This window comes from Dipodomys ordii, unplaced genomic scaffold (genome assembly GCF_000151885.1).
Source record: "Dipodomys ordii isolate 6190 unplaced genomic scaffold, Dord_2.0 Scaffold142, whole genome shotgun sequence".
NCBI lineage: Eukaryota > Metazoa > Chordata > Mammalia > Rodentia > Heteromyidae > Dipodomys > Dipodomys ordii.
In genome coordinates, this window is record NW_012267358.1 from 2861881 (window position 1) to 2876127 (window position 14247).

The following is a 14247-nucleotide window of genomic DNA, read 5'->3' on the forward strand; positions in this document are numbered from 1 at the left end:
CATAAGCAAAAAGAAAAAAGCCGGAAGTGGCGCTGTGGCTCAAGTGGTAGAGCACTGGCCTTGAGCTGAAGAGCTGAGGGACAGCGCCCAGGCCCAGAGTTCAGGCTCCATGACCGGACCCAAAAAAAAAAAAATAAAACTATTCCTTTTAGTGAAAAAGAAATGTTAAAATTAGAAGTTATCTCCTTTTGAATTTCCCAACAAATTAATAAATCCAGTTATTGAACATAAGCAGCCACTAATATCATTGTTAGCTTTCTATTGCTGGAACAAAATACCTGAAATGATCAAGTTAAAAGAAGAAAGACTATGCTGGGTGCCAGTGGCTCACACCTATACTCGTAACTATTCAGGAGGCTGAGATCAGAGGATCATGGTTCTAAGCCAGGCCAGGTAGGAAAGTCCATGAGACCTTTCATCTCCAGTAAACTACCAAAAAAGCCAGAAGTAGAGCTGTGGCTCAAGTGGTAGAACACTAGCCTTGAGCAGAAGAAACTGAGGGACACTGCCCAGACCCTGAGTTCAAGCCCCAGGACTGGCATAAAAAGAAGAAAGACTTATTTTGACTCATAGTTTCAGAGGCTCCAGTACACAGTTCCTTTGCTCCATCACCTTGGACCTGTGGAAAGGCAGAACACCTTGGCAAGAAGTGTGTGGCAGAGCACAGTTGCATACTTCATGGCATACAGGAAACAGAGAAGGGGTAAAGGACCTAAGGTCCACATGCTGTAAGGTTCTATCACCTTCCAGTATGTAGGCTGACTACTAAAAGCCTTTGGGAGACATTTGAGATTCAGACCTTCATAGTTAAACAAATGAGGCACAAGTCTTATGTGCCTTCCAGTGAAGGAACACAATATCAGCCATATTCATATCAAAGCAATCCAACCTGAGCCCATATTTGGGAAGCAACTGATTAAAGCACAATATATACATTTGCATAGTTAATATAGGATAAATTTTATAATTAAAAGACAAGAGCTAGGCTCCCGTGGCTCAGATCTGTAATCATAGCTACTCAGGAGACTGATATCTGTGGATCCCAATTCAAAACTGACCCAGGCAGAAAAGTTCAAGTTAATTCCAATTAACCACTAAGAAGCCAGAAGTAGAGCTGTGGCTCAAGTGGTAAGGTGCCAGACTTGAGCAAACACAGTAAGGGACAGTACTTAGATTTTTAGTACAAGCCTAGTACCAGCACACACACAGGCACAAAAAAGAAAAACAGGAAACTAAATCAAGACATTTGTGAATTTGAGTCTAGCCTGAGCTGTATAGTGAAATCCTGTCTCAAAAATTAAAATAAAAAATCCTAAGTTCAATCTATGCATCCACACACATCTATAGGATGTGTGAAACATAGATGGCTTCGTGATTGTGCAACCTGCCAAATGCAGGCCTTAGGAAACTGAACACATCAAAGGTGTCAGCTTCTTTTATAGATAACTTGTAAAAAAAGAAAACAATGTCAGGGGACCCTGGAGACTAAAAAAGATAACAAAATACTTTGAAATTGTCAGGACTAACTTCAAAACATGGAGCTCCAGCTACCCAAAGAAATCAGATCCAAACCATGTTCTGACTATATGAAATGGCCATAATAGTTGAATCTTTGGTACCAGAAAGGAGATTAGTCACTGCAAATGCAGAGAGGAGAGACTGTAAATTGGTACCAAGCTTCTTTAGGGAATGACAGGAATTTTTTGAATTTCATTGTAGTGGTGGTAAAACTGTATACTGAAAATTGAGTAAAATCTGAATATAATAAAAATGGACAGCTGTGATGTGGAGGGATATACACATAGGCAATAAAGCTATAATAAACAGGAAGTTACTACTATGGGAAGTAGTGCTGTGCACAGGGAAGGAGTTTGTGGGATGCACAGTGTAGTTTAGGGGAAACTACAAAAGATCTGTTTCTTAACCCAAGGGGAGGTATGAGACCACCTTACAAAATCTTATATTTTCTTTTATATATTTATATATTTTCTATATTTTGTGACTACACTTACTGTATTTTATAACAAAGAGGTTAAAGGAACAGACTAGATCCCTAGTCTTAGAAGAGATCCGATCCCCACATATTTCATTGTTTATCATAGTCATGGGAATATTTCTCAAGGGAAAACTCAGGGTAGCCAGGAAAATGCTACTTTCCCTTACAAGAAAAAAACTAATTCAAAAGAGACATTGATAGTTCACTGAGTTTCTTTTGGCTCTGTACCACATAAAATTGCCATTCAGTCCACAGAATCTGCTTCAGGCATGTGTACCCCAGGCTTTCTTTTCTAGTGGTTCCAACTATGCCATGATTTTCAGTTGTATACATACAACAAAAATGGTGTAATAAAAGAAATGGGTAAAAGAAGTAACCTATAATCAATCTTCCCTTCTTGGCAATTCACAAATCATTTATTTTTATTGTTATTATAAAGATAATGTACTGAGGGATTTCATAGGTAAGGTAATAAGCACATTTCTTTTTGGACACTGTCATCCCTTCCTTCAATCTCTACCAGTTTTCCCCTCCTGATCCCACCCACAAGTTGTATAGTTCATTTTCAATATAGCATCTAGTGAGTACCATTGCTGCTGCTGCATTTGTCCACCCTTTCTCCCTTAATTTATTTGCCCTCTTTCAGCCCCTAAAGACAGATAAAAGAACAAACAAGACAAAGAGAAAAAAACTCGTTTCCATTTCCTGGAATTCGTTTGGATAAATATTATTTTATATGATCAGAGGCACAGAGTCATTATGCCTTTGTGTTCCTCTCCTAAGAGTATCTTCATTTGGTCTCACTGTGTGTGAATGCCTAAATCATGAATATTCTTCATTAGGGAAAGATCAAGCAGACGAAAGAAGGCAGAGACCTTCACAGACCAGAACAGGCATTAACCATGGCTCCAGAGGTACTCCATGTAACACATAACATGGCTAGAGAAACAAGGAACAAGGATGGGAGGGTAGGTTTTTATACATTCAAGGGTAAATCTTCTTTGGACTATCTTTGTCCTCTCCTGTTGGGGATTTATCTTGCAAACTCTACTGTTTGGGTTTTATGATAGGGTACCTTCTGATACTGACAGTTCTGCACTTTCAGATATGGCCCACCAGGTACTTTCAGAAAAGGTGAGGGATGAAGTTTTCCTGAGAACCAGGAGGGGTCGATCAGGGGGTACCCAGAAGGGTAGCAGATTCCCATTATTTGAGACCCTGAAGGGTTATAAAAAATTGAGAGACATCATGGTCTTTTCTAGCTAATTCCTGCTGACATGTGGTCAATGTGGGAAAGGGAGAGGAGGGGTCTTGTGAGTCTAGTTGCTTGAAAAATGATCTTTTACATGTTCCTGTGTTGTAGCCTGAGAGATGGCTGTTTTGCTATCACTCAGGAACTTCTAGAAACCATTTTTTAAAAGAAGGTAAAAAGGCCAAGAAAAGAATGATCACTAGAGATTGACTTATCATCTATGGCAAAAGCCAGGACATCTGACTCTAGATGCTATTCCATTGACTCCCAGAGATTACTTAGTAGAGGGCTGGTGAGGAAAACAAGGAGATTGACAAGTACTGTTACAGTCATGTCATCAGATACAGGTAAAGTTTTGTGAAGCTTTTCTCTAAAAGTAGGGACTCTTCCCCTAGGGTCCTTGACTTCAATAAGAAAAATTAGTAGAGCTTTATTGAGTAAGTAAAGCAAGCAGGCAAGCAGACAGAGAAATAGAAAGGCTAATGTTTGAAAGAAAGAATGCATCCTGACAAAAATGTTTACCTTTTGAGATAAGTACTTTGTGCCAGGAGCAGCCTGGAACAGAAATATTACACAGCAAAATAGACTTTTAGTTCTAAGTACTTATTTAAAGGTGATCATTTGAAGGGCCTTACCTCAAGCACTTAAATGAATTTTGGTAAAAACTTGACAAGCTTAATAGTACATAAGAAATTAGATGGACATAGAGAATCGGATGATGGTTTTAAATCAGTGTATTAATCTTGATCTTAGAAAAAAACTGTAGATCAGTTTTTAAATAATAGCCAACTTAATATTTTAAATTAACTCTTAGAAAACCTTTGTACTCAGACAACATAATTTTTCTTAATGTAATGTAATAACTCTTAAATACATTTGTTCACACCCAAACATGATGACCTTCTTTACAGTTTGACTTTAAAACGGCCTGTTTTCCCTTTTGGCCTGCAGAGCCAGTTAACTATTGGTTACTCTTATTAGAAATGCACGAGGACTTTAGGGTATCAGAAATTAATAGACAAGGAGAAGTACAGGAGATTTCCTCAAGACAATTTTGCACAAAAGAGTGCAATACTCTACTCAGAGAGAGCCAGTCAGACATACTGGGCAGAGTCGTTTGCAAGGTTTTTATCCGAACTGCCCCTCTTCATCAAGGAGTTAGACTCACATTCTAAGTATAATTGATTGCCAAGGTTAGAAAGGGGGCTATTCCTTTTTTATTCAAAAGTTTACAAAAGCTGGCTGGGAGTGGGGACTGCGAACAGAGTGTTTGGAGTTGGGGGAGGTTGATGAGGTCAGTGAAAAGTTCCCATTCAAAAAGGGGTCTCATTCCTTTTACTATTTCCATTGATAAAGATCTTTCCTTCTAACAAGCAACATCATAATTAATTTCTTCAACACAAGATTCATATTCCTCACATGGCTGCTGGTCACAAGCAGCACAGTAATAGTTACAATTAAAGTTAAAAATAGATAATCTTGGGAAATAACAATAGTTTTTCTCATACTATGATGACAATTGTTAATGTATTAAAATGAAGTTATTTTTAACATGTTTACACACATATGCACTTGTACACAAAGTTTTAAGGTGCGCTTAGGTTTTAAAAAATGAAAATTGGCTGTAATATTTTTTTGCAGTTCCAGTGGCAAATGACCAGTGCATGATACAACCATGGGGTCAGTGCTAGAAAAAGAAACAACACCAAACAACATAAGACAAAACACAAATCACTTTTGCCAACAACAAACAGCATTTAACAATCTCCACACTTAAACAGACATAGATTACCAAAAACAATTTTGTTAATGAGGCACATTAGCATACAAATTAACCTTTGAATGCTTCCTAGGTAGGGGTCTGTTCCAGGGCACAAAGAGAGAATTGGGGGAGGAAACGTGGCCAAATTATTTTCCAAGGGGAGGGGGCATCTCTTCCAATTTATCAGCAGAGGGGCATTTTGACTTACAAATGGTCCTGAATTTGCTTATAGTCTCTACAAAATTCCTTTTGTTAATCATGCATTTTAGAGGGGGAGACTAGACTCTTGTTTTCCACCCACATTTAGACCTCAACACTTTTTTTTCCTTCAAAATGAAGGCTTAGAGAGGCAATGTTTGAGTGATTGGGTAGCATGAGAGGAAGAGGTTCCTCCAGGGGCCTTTTGCAGCCTCCTTGAGGACTTTCACTTTAAGGGAGAAATTAAGAATCAGATCCAGAAGTGAGTAGACTGAAGAAAAAGAAAAAACTGGGCGCTGGTGTCTCAGGCCTATAATCCTAGCTACTCAGGAGGCTGAGATCTGAGGACCGCAGTTCAAAGCCAGCCCAGGCAGGGAAGTCCGTGAGACTCTTATCTCCAATAAACCACTAGAAAACCAGAAGTAGCACTGTGGCTCAAGCGGTAGAATGCTCACCTTGAGCTGAAGAGCTGAGGGACAGCACCCAAGCCCAGAGCCCCACAACTGACCAAAAAAAAAAAAAGGCTGGGCACCAGTGGCTTACACCTATAATCCTAGCTACTGAGGAGGCTGAGATCTGAGGATCACGGTTCAAAGCCAGCCCAGGCAGAAAAGTCCGTGACACTTATCTCCAATTAACCACTAGAAAACCAGAAGTGGTGCTGTGGCTCAAGAGGTAGGTAGAGCACTCGCCTTGCACTGAAGAGCTGAGGGACAGCACCCAAGCCCAGAATTCAAGCCCCACAACTGACAAAAAACAAAACAAGAAAGAGAAAAAAAATGAATTATTGTCTGAGTCTCAAAGACCAAAGAGGACAGGTTTGTTTTGGGTCTGCTGTACCCATTATGGGATTTTGGGGGTGTGAGAAGAGTACCAGGCTATTCAAATAAGAGAAAGACTAGCCCCGTCTGTTTGCTGGCCAGCCACAGTCAATGATAGGTTATTGCACAAGCCAGAGGCTTGCTTTGGCTGTGGTCTAGAATAGAGTGGCCCATTTGGGGGCTGCATGGTAGTCACCAAGAGTTGGTATCTGACTTGAGGAAGTCTCCCATTTTTCCTTTTTCACCTCTTCATCCTGATAAAAATATTGAAGGCTACATAAAGTAACTTTTGTTGGGAAGTTTGGAGGCCCTGCTCTAGCTTTAGAATTCAAGCAGGGCTGAATTCCCTGAATTCAAGCAGTGGCTTATACCCATCCCTGCCCTGTGTCAACTATACACACAGGTCTGGCAGGTACAGGGGCAATGTTGGTTGTACGGCAATAAAACAGAGAAGCCACATTTTGAGAGGTCAAATCGGGAGTCTATTAAAAGCCAGTGACTGTATGGTGGGTTCCAATTTCAAAGACCAGCAGCCTGAACAGAGCTTACACCGAGCTTTTTTTTTTTTAAGCAATTATAATTAAGTGATTACACAAATTTCACAGTATTGTGGGATAGTGATAACTTAAAGTCACAAACACATTCTAACTTTCATGGGGCAAATTGTCTTTATCATGATCTATAAAGTTTATGAGTTCTATGAGCTTTGACAATACTGTTACTTCTTCCACATCGGGTTATAGGTTCATTTCTTCTTTATTGCTTAGTGTCAGCTGTTCCCTCTTCCGCTCATTCCCTCCCTCCCATTGCTCCCACTGAGTTGCTTAGTTTGTTTTGATCAATGACCAGTGCAGCTGATGGTTTCCTGCTGTTGTATGTTTTCCCCGTTTCTCTGTTTCTGTGTCCTCCTTCTAGTTTCCCTCCGATGTGCGTGCGTGTGTGTGTGTGTGTGTGTGTGTGTGTGTGTGTGTGTGTGTGTATACCATATATGTGGTCATCAGCATGGGGTCATTTAGTAATGATTCAACCAGATGAGTGGAGGTTCTTTGTTTCTCAAGTCTTGTTTACTTTGCCATATCTCCTTATGTTTTGGATTTAATATCCACTTATCCGAGAGACCATGTGCCATTTGTCTCTTTGCTCTTAGCTTACCTCACTCAGCACGATTTCTTCTAGTTCCATCAATTTCCATGCGAATGCCATTATTTTGTCCTTTCTAATGGGTGCCTAATATTCTATTGTATATAAGCACCACAATTTTTTGATCCATTCATCTGTAGTAGGGCATCTGGGTTGTTTGCATATGCTGGCTATTGTAAACAATACTGCGATAAACATGGAGGTGCATGTGTCCTTATATCCTGATTCCTGTTGTTCAGGATAGATGCCTAGAAGTGGTATGGCTGGGTCATAGGGGAGGTCTATGTTTACCTTTCTTAGGATTCTCCTGTTAGGTTTTTAAAAAGAGGTATCTGAGTAAAAACAGCACCACCCACATGGTATTCAGGTAAGGGGTAGGTTTATTTAGTATACCAGGCAAGGTTGGCACTCCACACGGCTGGCAAAAGAGAGCGTCTGGCCCTGGGTTAGGCCTTATATAGGGTAGGGGCAGGGAAAGGTGTGTCCAGGTAAAGGGAAGTGGGACCAGGTAAGAGGTGGGACCAGCTGAGAGAAAGGTGTGGCCACATCAGATTCAGATGTGACCTCAGCTGTGACCTCAGCGGATACAGATGTGACCTCTTCTAGGTGTCCCAGTTGCCTAGGTAATGCAGGTACAAGTGTACATTCCCACCAACAGTGTAATAGGGTTCCTCTTTCTCTACATCCCCTCCAACATTTGTCATTGGCTGACTTGAGGATGTGGGCCATTCTGACTAGGGTAAGGTGGTATCTCAGGGTTGTCTTTATTTGCATTTCCTTCACAACCAGGGATGGTGAACATTTCCTCATGTGTTTCTTTGCCATTTTTATCTCTTCTTCTGAGTAGTCTCTCTTTAGTTCCCTTGCCCATTTAGTAATTGGTTTGTTGGGTTTGGGAGGGATTAGTTTCTTGAGTTCCCTGTATATAACGGATATTAGCCCCTTGTCTGATATATTGCTGGTAAATATTTTTTCCTAGTTAGTTGGCTGTCTTTCTAGTTTGGTTGCTATGTGTTTACTAAAATGAAAAAAATTAGATGCCAATTACTTGGAGGTAACAAGAGGGATGATGTAGAGAGGTGCTTGGAGAGTAGCTGGCTCAATGTTACACACTGGGATCTTCAGGGATGCGAGACAGCCTTACCTTGGTAGGCCCAAGGGGAGAACAGGTGTACCTGGATGTCAGTGTTGGTACAGAAGGGGCAGGAAAATAGTCTATTAGTGGAGTCTTGGTACTGTCAGTAGGGAAATTACCTAGGAGAAAAGGTCTTCCATACATTAATTCAAAGGGGCTAAGAAAAGTAGGACTGCGGGGGGGGGGGGAAAGTACATAAGCAGGTTAGCACCAGGGGTAACAGTTCTGGCCAGAACTGCTGGAGATTCTAGAGAAAGTTTAGTAAGTTGTGTTTTGAGGAGCGCATTAGCTCTTTCAACCTTTCCAGAAGACTGAGGCCTATAAGGAATGTGAAGATTCCACTGGATGTTTAGAGAGGATGCCACCTGTTGGGTCACTTTGGAGATGAAAGCAGGTCCGCTGTTAGATTGAAGTGACCTGGGTAAGCCAAACCTAGGAATCATTTCTTTAATAAGGACAGAGGCAACAATGTCAGCAGTCTCTGACATTGTGGGATAGGCCTCAATCCATCCTGAAAAGTTATCAGCCAGAGAGACTAAAGAGAGAAGATATTTCAGCCGCTTACATTGGGGCATGTGAGTGAAGTCTTATCTGTCAGGGGTGAACCTTACAGTAACCTCATGTAGAGGGCAGTGAGGAAAAGAATGACCACCATGAACCTGTATTAGGGCATTCCTGAATGCTAAGTTAAGGTCAATGTGATTGTCTACTGAGCAGCTAAGCAACCTCAAAAACTGATCAGCCAAAGAGGGTCCCCAGATCCTGTGTACCAGAAGTTTCACTCTTTTTTCTTTCTTTCTTTCTTTCTTTTTTTTTTTTTTTTTTTGGTCAGTCATGGGGCTTAAACTCTGGGCCTAGGTGCTGTCCCTGAGCTCTTCGGCTCTACCACTTGAGCCACAGCGCCACTTCCAGTTTTCTGAGTAGTTTATTGGGGATAAGAGTCTAACAGATGTTCCTGCCTGGGATGGCTTTGAGCTGTGATCCTCAGATCTCAGCTTCCTGAGTAGCTAGGATTACAGGCATGAGCCACTGGTGCCCAGCTAGAAGTTTCACTTTTGAGGGCCCTTAAAGAGGCAAACCAGAATCCTTATTTCACAATGAACAAAGGGAGGTGCTCACAGGAGAAATGGCTGGTGGTAGGTGTTGGTGATCAAATGGTGAATGATTTCCAGGTCTGGAGGGGTCAGGGAGAGAAAGAGAGAAGAAATGTGGACAAAGTCCCCTACAAGAACAGGAGTCTTGGGCTGGGAAGGTGGCTCAGTGGTAGAGTGCTTGCCTTGCATGCATGAGGCCCTTGGTTTGATTCCTCAACACCACATAAACAGAAAAAAAGCCGAAAGTGGCGCTGTGGCTCAAATGGTAGAATGCTAGCCTTGAGCTGAAGAGCTGAGGGACAGCGCCCAGGCTGAGTTCAGGCCCCATGACCGGACCAAAAAAAAAAAAAAAAAAGAACAGGAGTCTTCTAGGGAACTCTGTCCAGAAAGCAGGCAGAGAACTCAGCAGACCAGAACAGGTTTTGATCATTGCTGCAGAAGGACTCCATGTAACACTGAGCAAGTTTGGAAAAACAAAGGAGTGGGAAGTGGGGGAAGGTTAGGTTTTTATGCATTCAAAGGTGACATCTCTGCAATTTCTTTGTCCTGTCCTGTTGGTGATTTATCATGCAAACTGTCCTGTTTGGGTTTTATGGTAGACTACCCTAATGATGCCGACAGTCCTGCACTTTCAAATAAGGTCAGAGGTGACATTTTCCTGAAAACCAGGAGGAGTCCGAGAGAGAGCGAGAAAGAGAGAGAGAGAGAGTGGTCATTTGGCCATGGGAGTAACATTGAGTTATGAGAACAAAGCAGATTTCCATTATTTTTTACTTTAGTGGTTTTGGATTGTTGCAAGATTCTTATTGTTCTTGCTGTTGGTATTTGTGTTTTTGTTTTAGGTACAAGTGATTATCCACTTTAGCAAGAATTCTTTCCCAAAGTAGAATTCATTGGGTGGGTAGGGGAAAACCTTTTGTGTTTTGGGCTTCTGGGGAAACTACCTGGAATGTCCATTCTTATCATTACACTCACTGTGTATATAAAACAATAGAGGTGTCCCCGTGTGTGAGCCCAGGGCAGGCCACTAGTTAGAGTCTTATTCTTATTGTCTTTGTATTCAGAGTGGAACTGGTCCCCTTGCTGTTACTTATTAACGTTCCCTCAATGTCTTGTCTTTCCCCACCTCCTTTATCATTTTCCCACTTTAGCTGAAACCAAAAAAGCAGCCCAACAACAGGAAGATCAAGAAGAAAAAGAAGAAGATGATGAGAAAACAGTCCACAGAATGCGGGAATGGGATGACTGGAAGGACACCCACCCTAGGGGCTATGGCAACCGACAGAATATGGGTTAATCTTCCCTCAATATGACCCAATGACTACATGATGGCAGAGGAAACATGTTGGCAGATGACACAGCACAGCTTCCCTGCCCAGGAAAGCTGTACCTTCACTGTCCTGTGCTCCTGCTTCAGCTGTTTGCAACAAATGCAAAGATATGGAATCTTTCTTTGCATTCAGAAAAGTGTCAAACAGTTAAAAGTGTGTTTGTGTACCCTAGATGATGACCAGTGGTCTTGTTTTAGTACTATTGTCATGGTGTGTTCTGAATTCTTAAGCATATAGAAAAGAGCACTGAGAAATGCCTCTCTATTATTAATGGCTATGTACATTCTCTTGAGAAAATAAAATTCCTTCTATCATGTGAGTCTGCAGAAATGTATCAGCTGGTTGGTTGGTTGGTTGGTTGGTTGTTTGGTTGGTTGGTTGGTTGGTTGGTTTTGTGAGGACTGAGGGGATTCTACTATAGGAAAGATCCTGGTCGTCTGCCTATATTTTATGCAGATAATTGTCTAGCATTTGAGCTTCTCAAACTTTCTTCTTCCTATTTGGTTGGAAGAACCCATATGAGCACCACTGTACAAGAGGAAGAAGTCAAAAAAGCCGGGCCTCCCTGCTACCCAGCACTGGTTTTAGATGAAGGGACTCTAAAGAGTTAGGTGTCCTGCATCTTGTATATACATTTTTCTAATTTGGGTAGGGGAAGGGAAATAACAAAATGCTGAAATAAGGATACAAGTTGGCCCATTGTAACAATGAGATGTATAAGACAATATGTTGGAAACAAACTTTACAACTTTGGGGGTTGGAGGGAAGAGGTGGGGAGGGAAGGGATGGTAGGGGAAAAACAAAGGAGGAGGTAACAATGCTCCATAGGAAATGTACTCATTACCTTACTCATGTAACTATCACCCCTCTGCACAGTATAAATATACATATATATGAAGATCTGTAACTCAGTCTTACCTATCTTATGTGACCTTGGCCAGCAGAAAGGAAAGCTCTTGAAATTCATCATTCACTCTCACAGAAACATCTATATAAGAACAACCTCAGGTTGTATCCTGGCTCTTCTCCTACTTTGGCTACCTCAAACCACCTTGGCCTGCTTTGCTTGTGTGGTGCTGTACCTGGCACAGTGTGAACAAGTGATACAGGACATGTGCCAGGCTTGTTGAGCTGCTTAGTGACTGCCTGCAGCCATGCTGGTAACTGGGTATGGAGGAGGGGACAGCACTGAGGATACTTAAGGTATTGACTTTCTGTGCTAAAGACTGTCTCAGCTCTTGGATTGAAATCTTATAAAAGCAGCCATGTGTTGAAACAAACGATCTGCATAGAAAACATCCCTTCGTTCTGTGGCTTTGGTACACTTAGGTTTCCTTTTGAGAGGAAGATGAGTCAGCCCTCCTAATCCAGCTTCTGCAGTCTGTTTGAGGGGTTTGCAAAGAGGCTCAGTTCCTTCTTGTTTACAGGGTGGGAAGTGGAGGGCTGTCAGGTGATGAGGAGGAGGCTGTTTTGTGGGTGGTGACAGCAAGAAGACTACCAATAATATATTTGTATACTGCTTAATAAAGGACTCATCTCACCCCCACCCAGAAACACTTGAAGCTGGGCGAGCATCTTAAACTCACAGAGTTGGAAGTGAACAATATTTTCAGCTCTCCTTCAATGTTACCAGGAATCCTCTAGCCATAGCCTGTTTTCTGGCCTTGAAGCCCCACACTGAAGTCATGTCCAAAACAGACCAGATTGGGATTTCTTGGTCCTGGTAAATTTAAAATAGGGCCTTCTATAGCTAGGCATATTCCCTCACACCTGTTATCCCAGCACTTTAGAAGGCCAAGGGAGGAGGATTACAAATCTAGGCCAGCCTGGGCTGCATAGTAAGACCCCCATGTTTGTCTAGTTTCAATTGTCTGGATTTCAAAAAGTTGTGGAAGACGCTTACAATTTAACATTCTCTCATTTTCTAACTGCAAAAGTTGTAAGAGGCTTACAATTTAACATATCCTTTCAAGTGTCCAGTGCTTCTTGATCAGTTACCCCTTCCATCATTCTCCATCACATCTGTTCTCTCCCCTACTCATTTAAGTCCCCCATCTTTGTTAATTTTTTTTTTTTTGGTCGGCCGTGGGGCTTGAACTCGGCCTGGGTGCTGTCCCTCAGCTCTTCAACTCAAGGCGAGCGCTCTACCACTTGAGCTACAGCGCCACTTCCGGTTTTCTGGTGGTTTATTGGAGATAGGAGTCTCACGGTCTCTCCTGCCCGGGCTGGCTTTGAACCGTGATCCTCAGATCTCAGCCTCCTGAGTAGCTAGGATTACAGGCCTGAGACACCAGCGCCCGGCTTTCTTTGTTAATTTTTAATGGACTTTTTTTAAAATTACATTTTAATCTTTTTTTGGTGCTGCTCCTGGGACTTGAACTCCAGGTCTGGGTATTGTCTCTAGGCCTTTTTTGCTCAGGGCTAGTAGAACTTCTAGTACTTGAGCCACAGTTCCACTTATGTTGGGTTTTTGTTTTTGTTTTTTTTGAGAGCATTTAGTTGGAGATAAGTTTCATGGACTTTCCTGCTCAGGCTGGCTTTGAATCTTACAGTTTCTAAACAATACATTTTGATCAATGTTGTACCTTTCACCATTCCCCCCTCCCATCCCCTCAATTTTCTTATTTTCATAAGATATGCATTGAATAGTATGTATTCTCCCTTCTTCCTCTCTTCATTTCTCTACCTCCTCTCTTTGAGCTCCCCTACACACCTTTCAAGTTATCAATTTCCTGGTATTACTTTTGTTGGACTGTGGGTTTGTTTTTCTAAGGAATTAAACCGTTTGAACTCTCCCTTGCAAATTACCACACTTTGATTAATACACTTGCATACAAACACATTGTTTACTTGGACATTTATAAATTAGTTCTATTTTTGCATCCTTTGTTTCTCTGGAAGCTCAATCTGTTTTAAAAAATGGGTCTTCCGGGCTGGGATGTAGCTCAGTGGCAAAGCGCTTGCCTAGCAAGCGCAACGTCCTGGGTTCGATCCCCAGTACCAAAAAAGAAAAGACAAAAAAAAAATGGGTCTTCCATAAGGTTGAACTTTATTAAGATCCTTTACATATTCTGAGACCCTAGAAACTGAGCAGACAGCAGGTTTTAAACAAAGTGAAGTTTCATAACCTTGGACAATAAAACCTCCCAGAAGTGCCAAGTGCCAGGGGCTCATACCTATAATCCTAGCTACTCCGGAGACTGAGATCTAGGGATCAGTGTTCATAGCCAGCTCAAAGTAGAGAAGTCCCTAAGACTCTTATCTCTCCCTGATACCAACAAAAAGCCAGAAGTAGAGCTATGGCTCAATTTGAATGCTAGCCTTCAAAAAAGCTAAGGGACAGCATCCAGGCCCTGAGTTCAAGTCCCAGTACTGGACAGTACACATACAAAAAAATCCTTCTAGAAGGGTCATCCCCTAGGTGACACAAAAGAGATGTCTTTTGGAGCTTTGAGGATAAAACAAATAATGGCAATGATTATTATAATAAACACAGGCAAATAAAGAAGTAAGTGCTT

The 14247-nt window shown here is 41.7% G+C and overlaps 1 protein-coding gene across 1 annotated transcript in view; it reads left to right on the forward strand.

Annotated features, from left to right (window-relative positions):
• The window catches only part of Igbp1 (immunoglobulin (CD79A) binding protein 1), a 37929-nt gene extending 26884 nt beyond the window's left edge, over nucleotides 1–11045 (forward strand). Inside the window, exon 6 of the mRNA XM_013031623.1 lies at nucleotides 10550–11045. Within this exon, the coding sequence (XP_012887077.1) occupies nucleotides 10550–10695 (146 nt within the window). The 3' untranslated portion in view covers nucleotides 10696–11045. The remainder of the gene's footprint in view (nucleotides 1–10549) is intronic.
• The last annotated feature ends 3202 nt before the right edge of the window (nucleotides 11046–14247 follow it).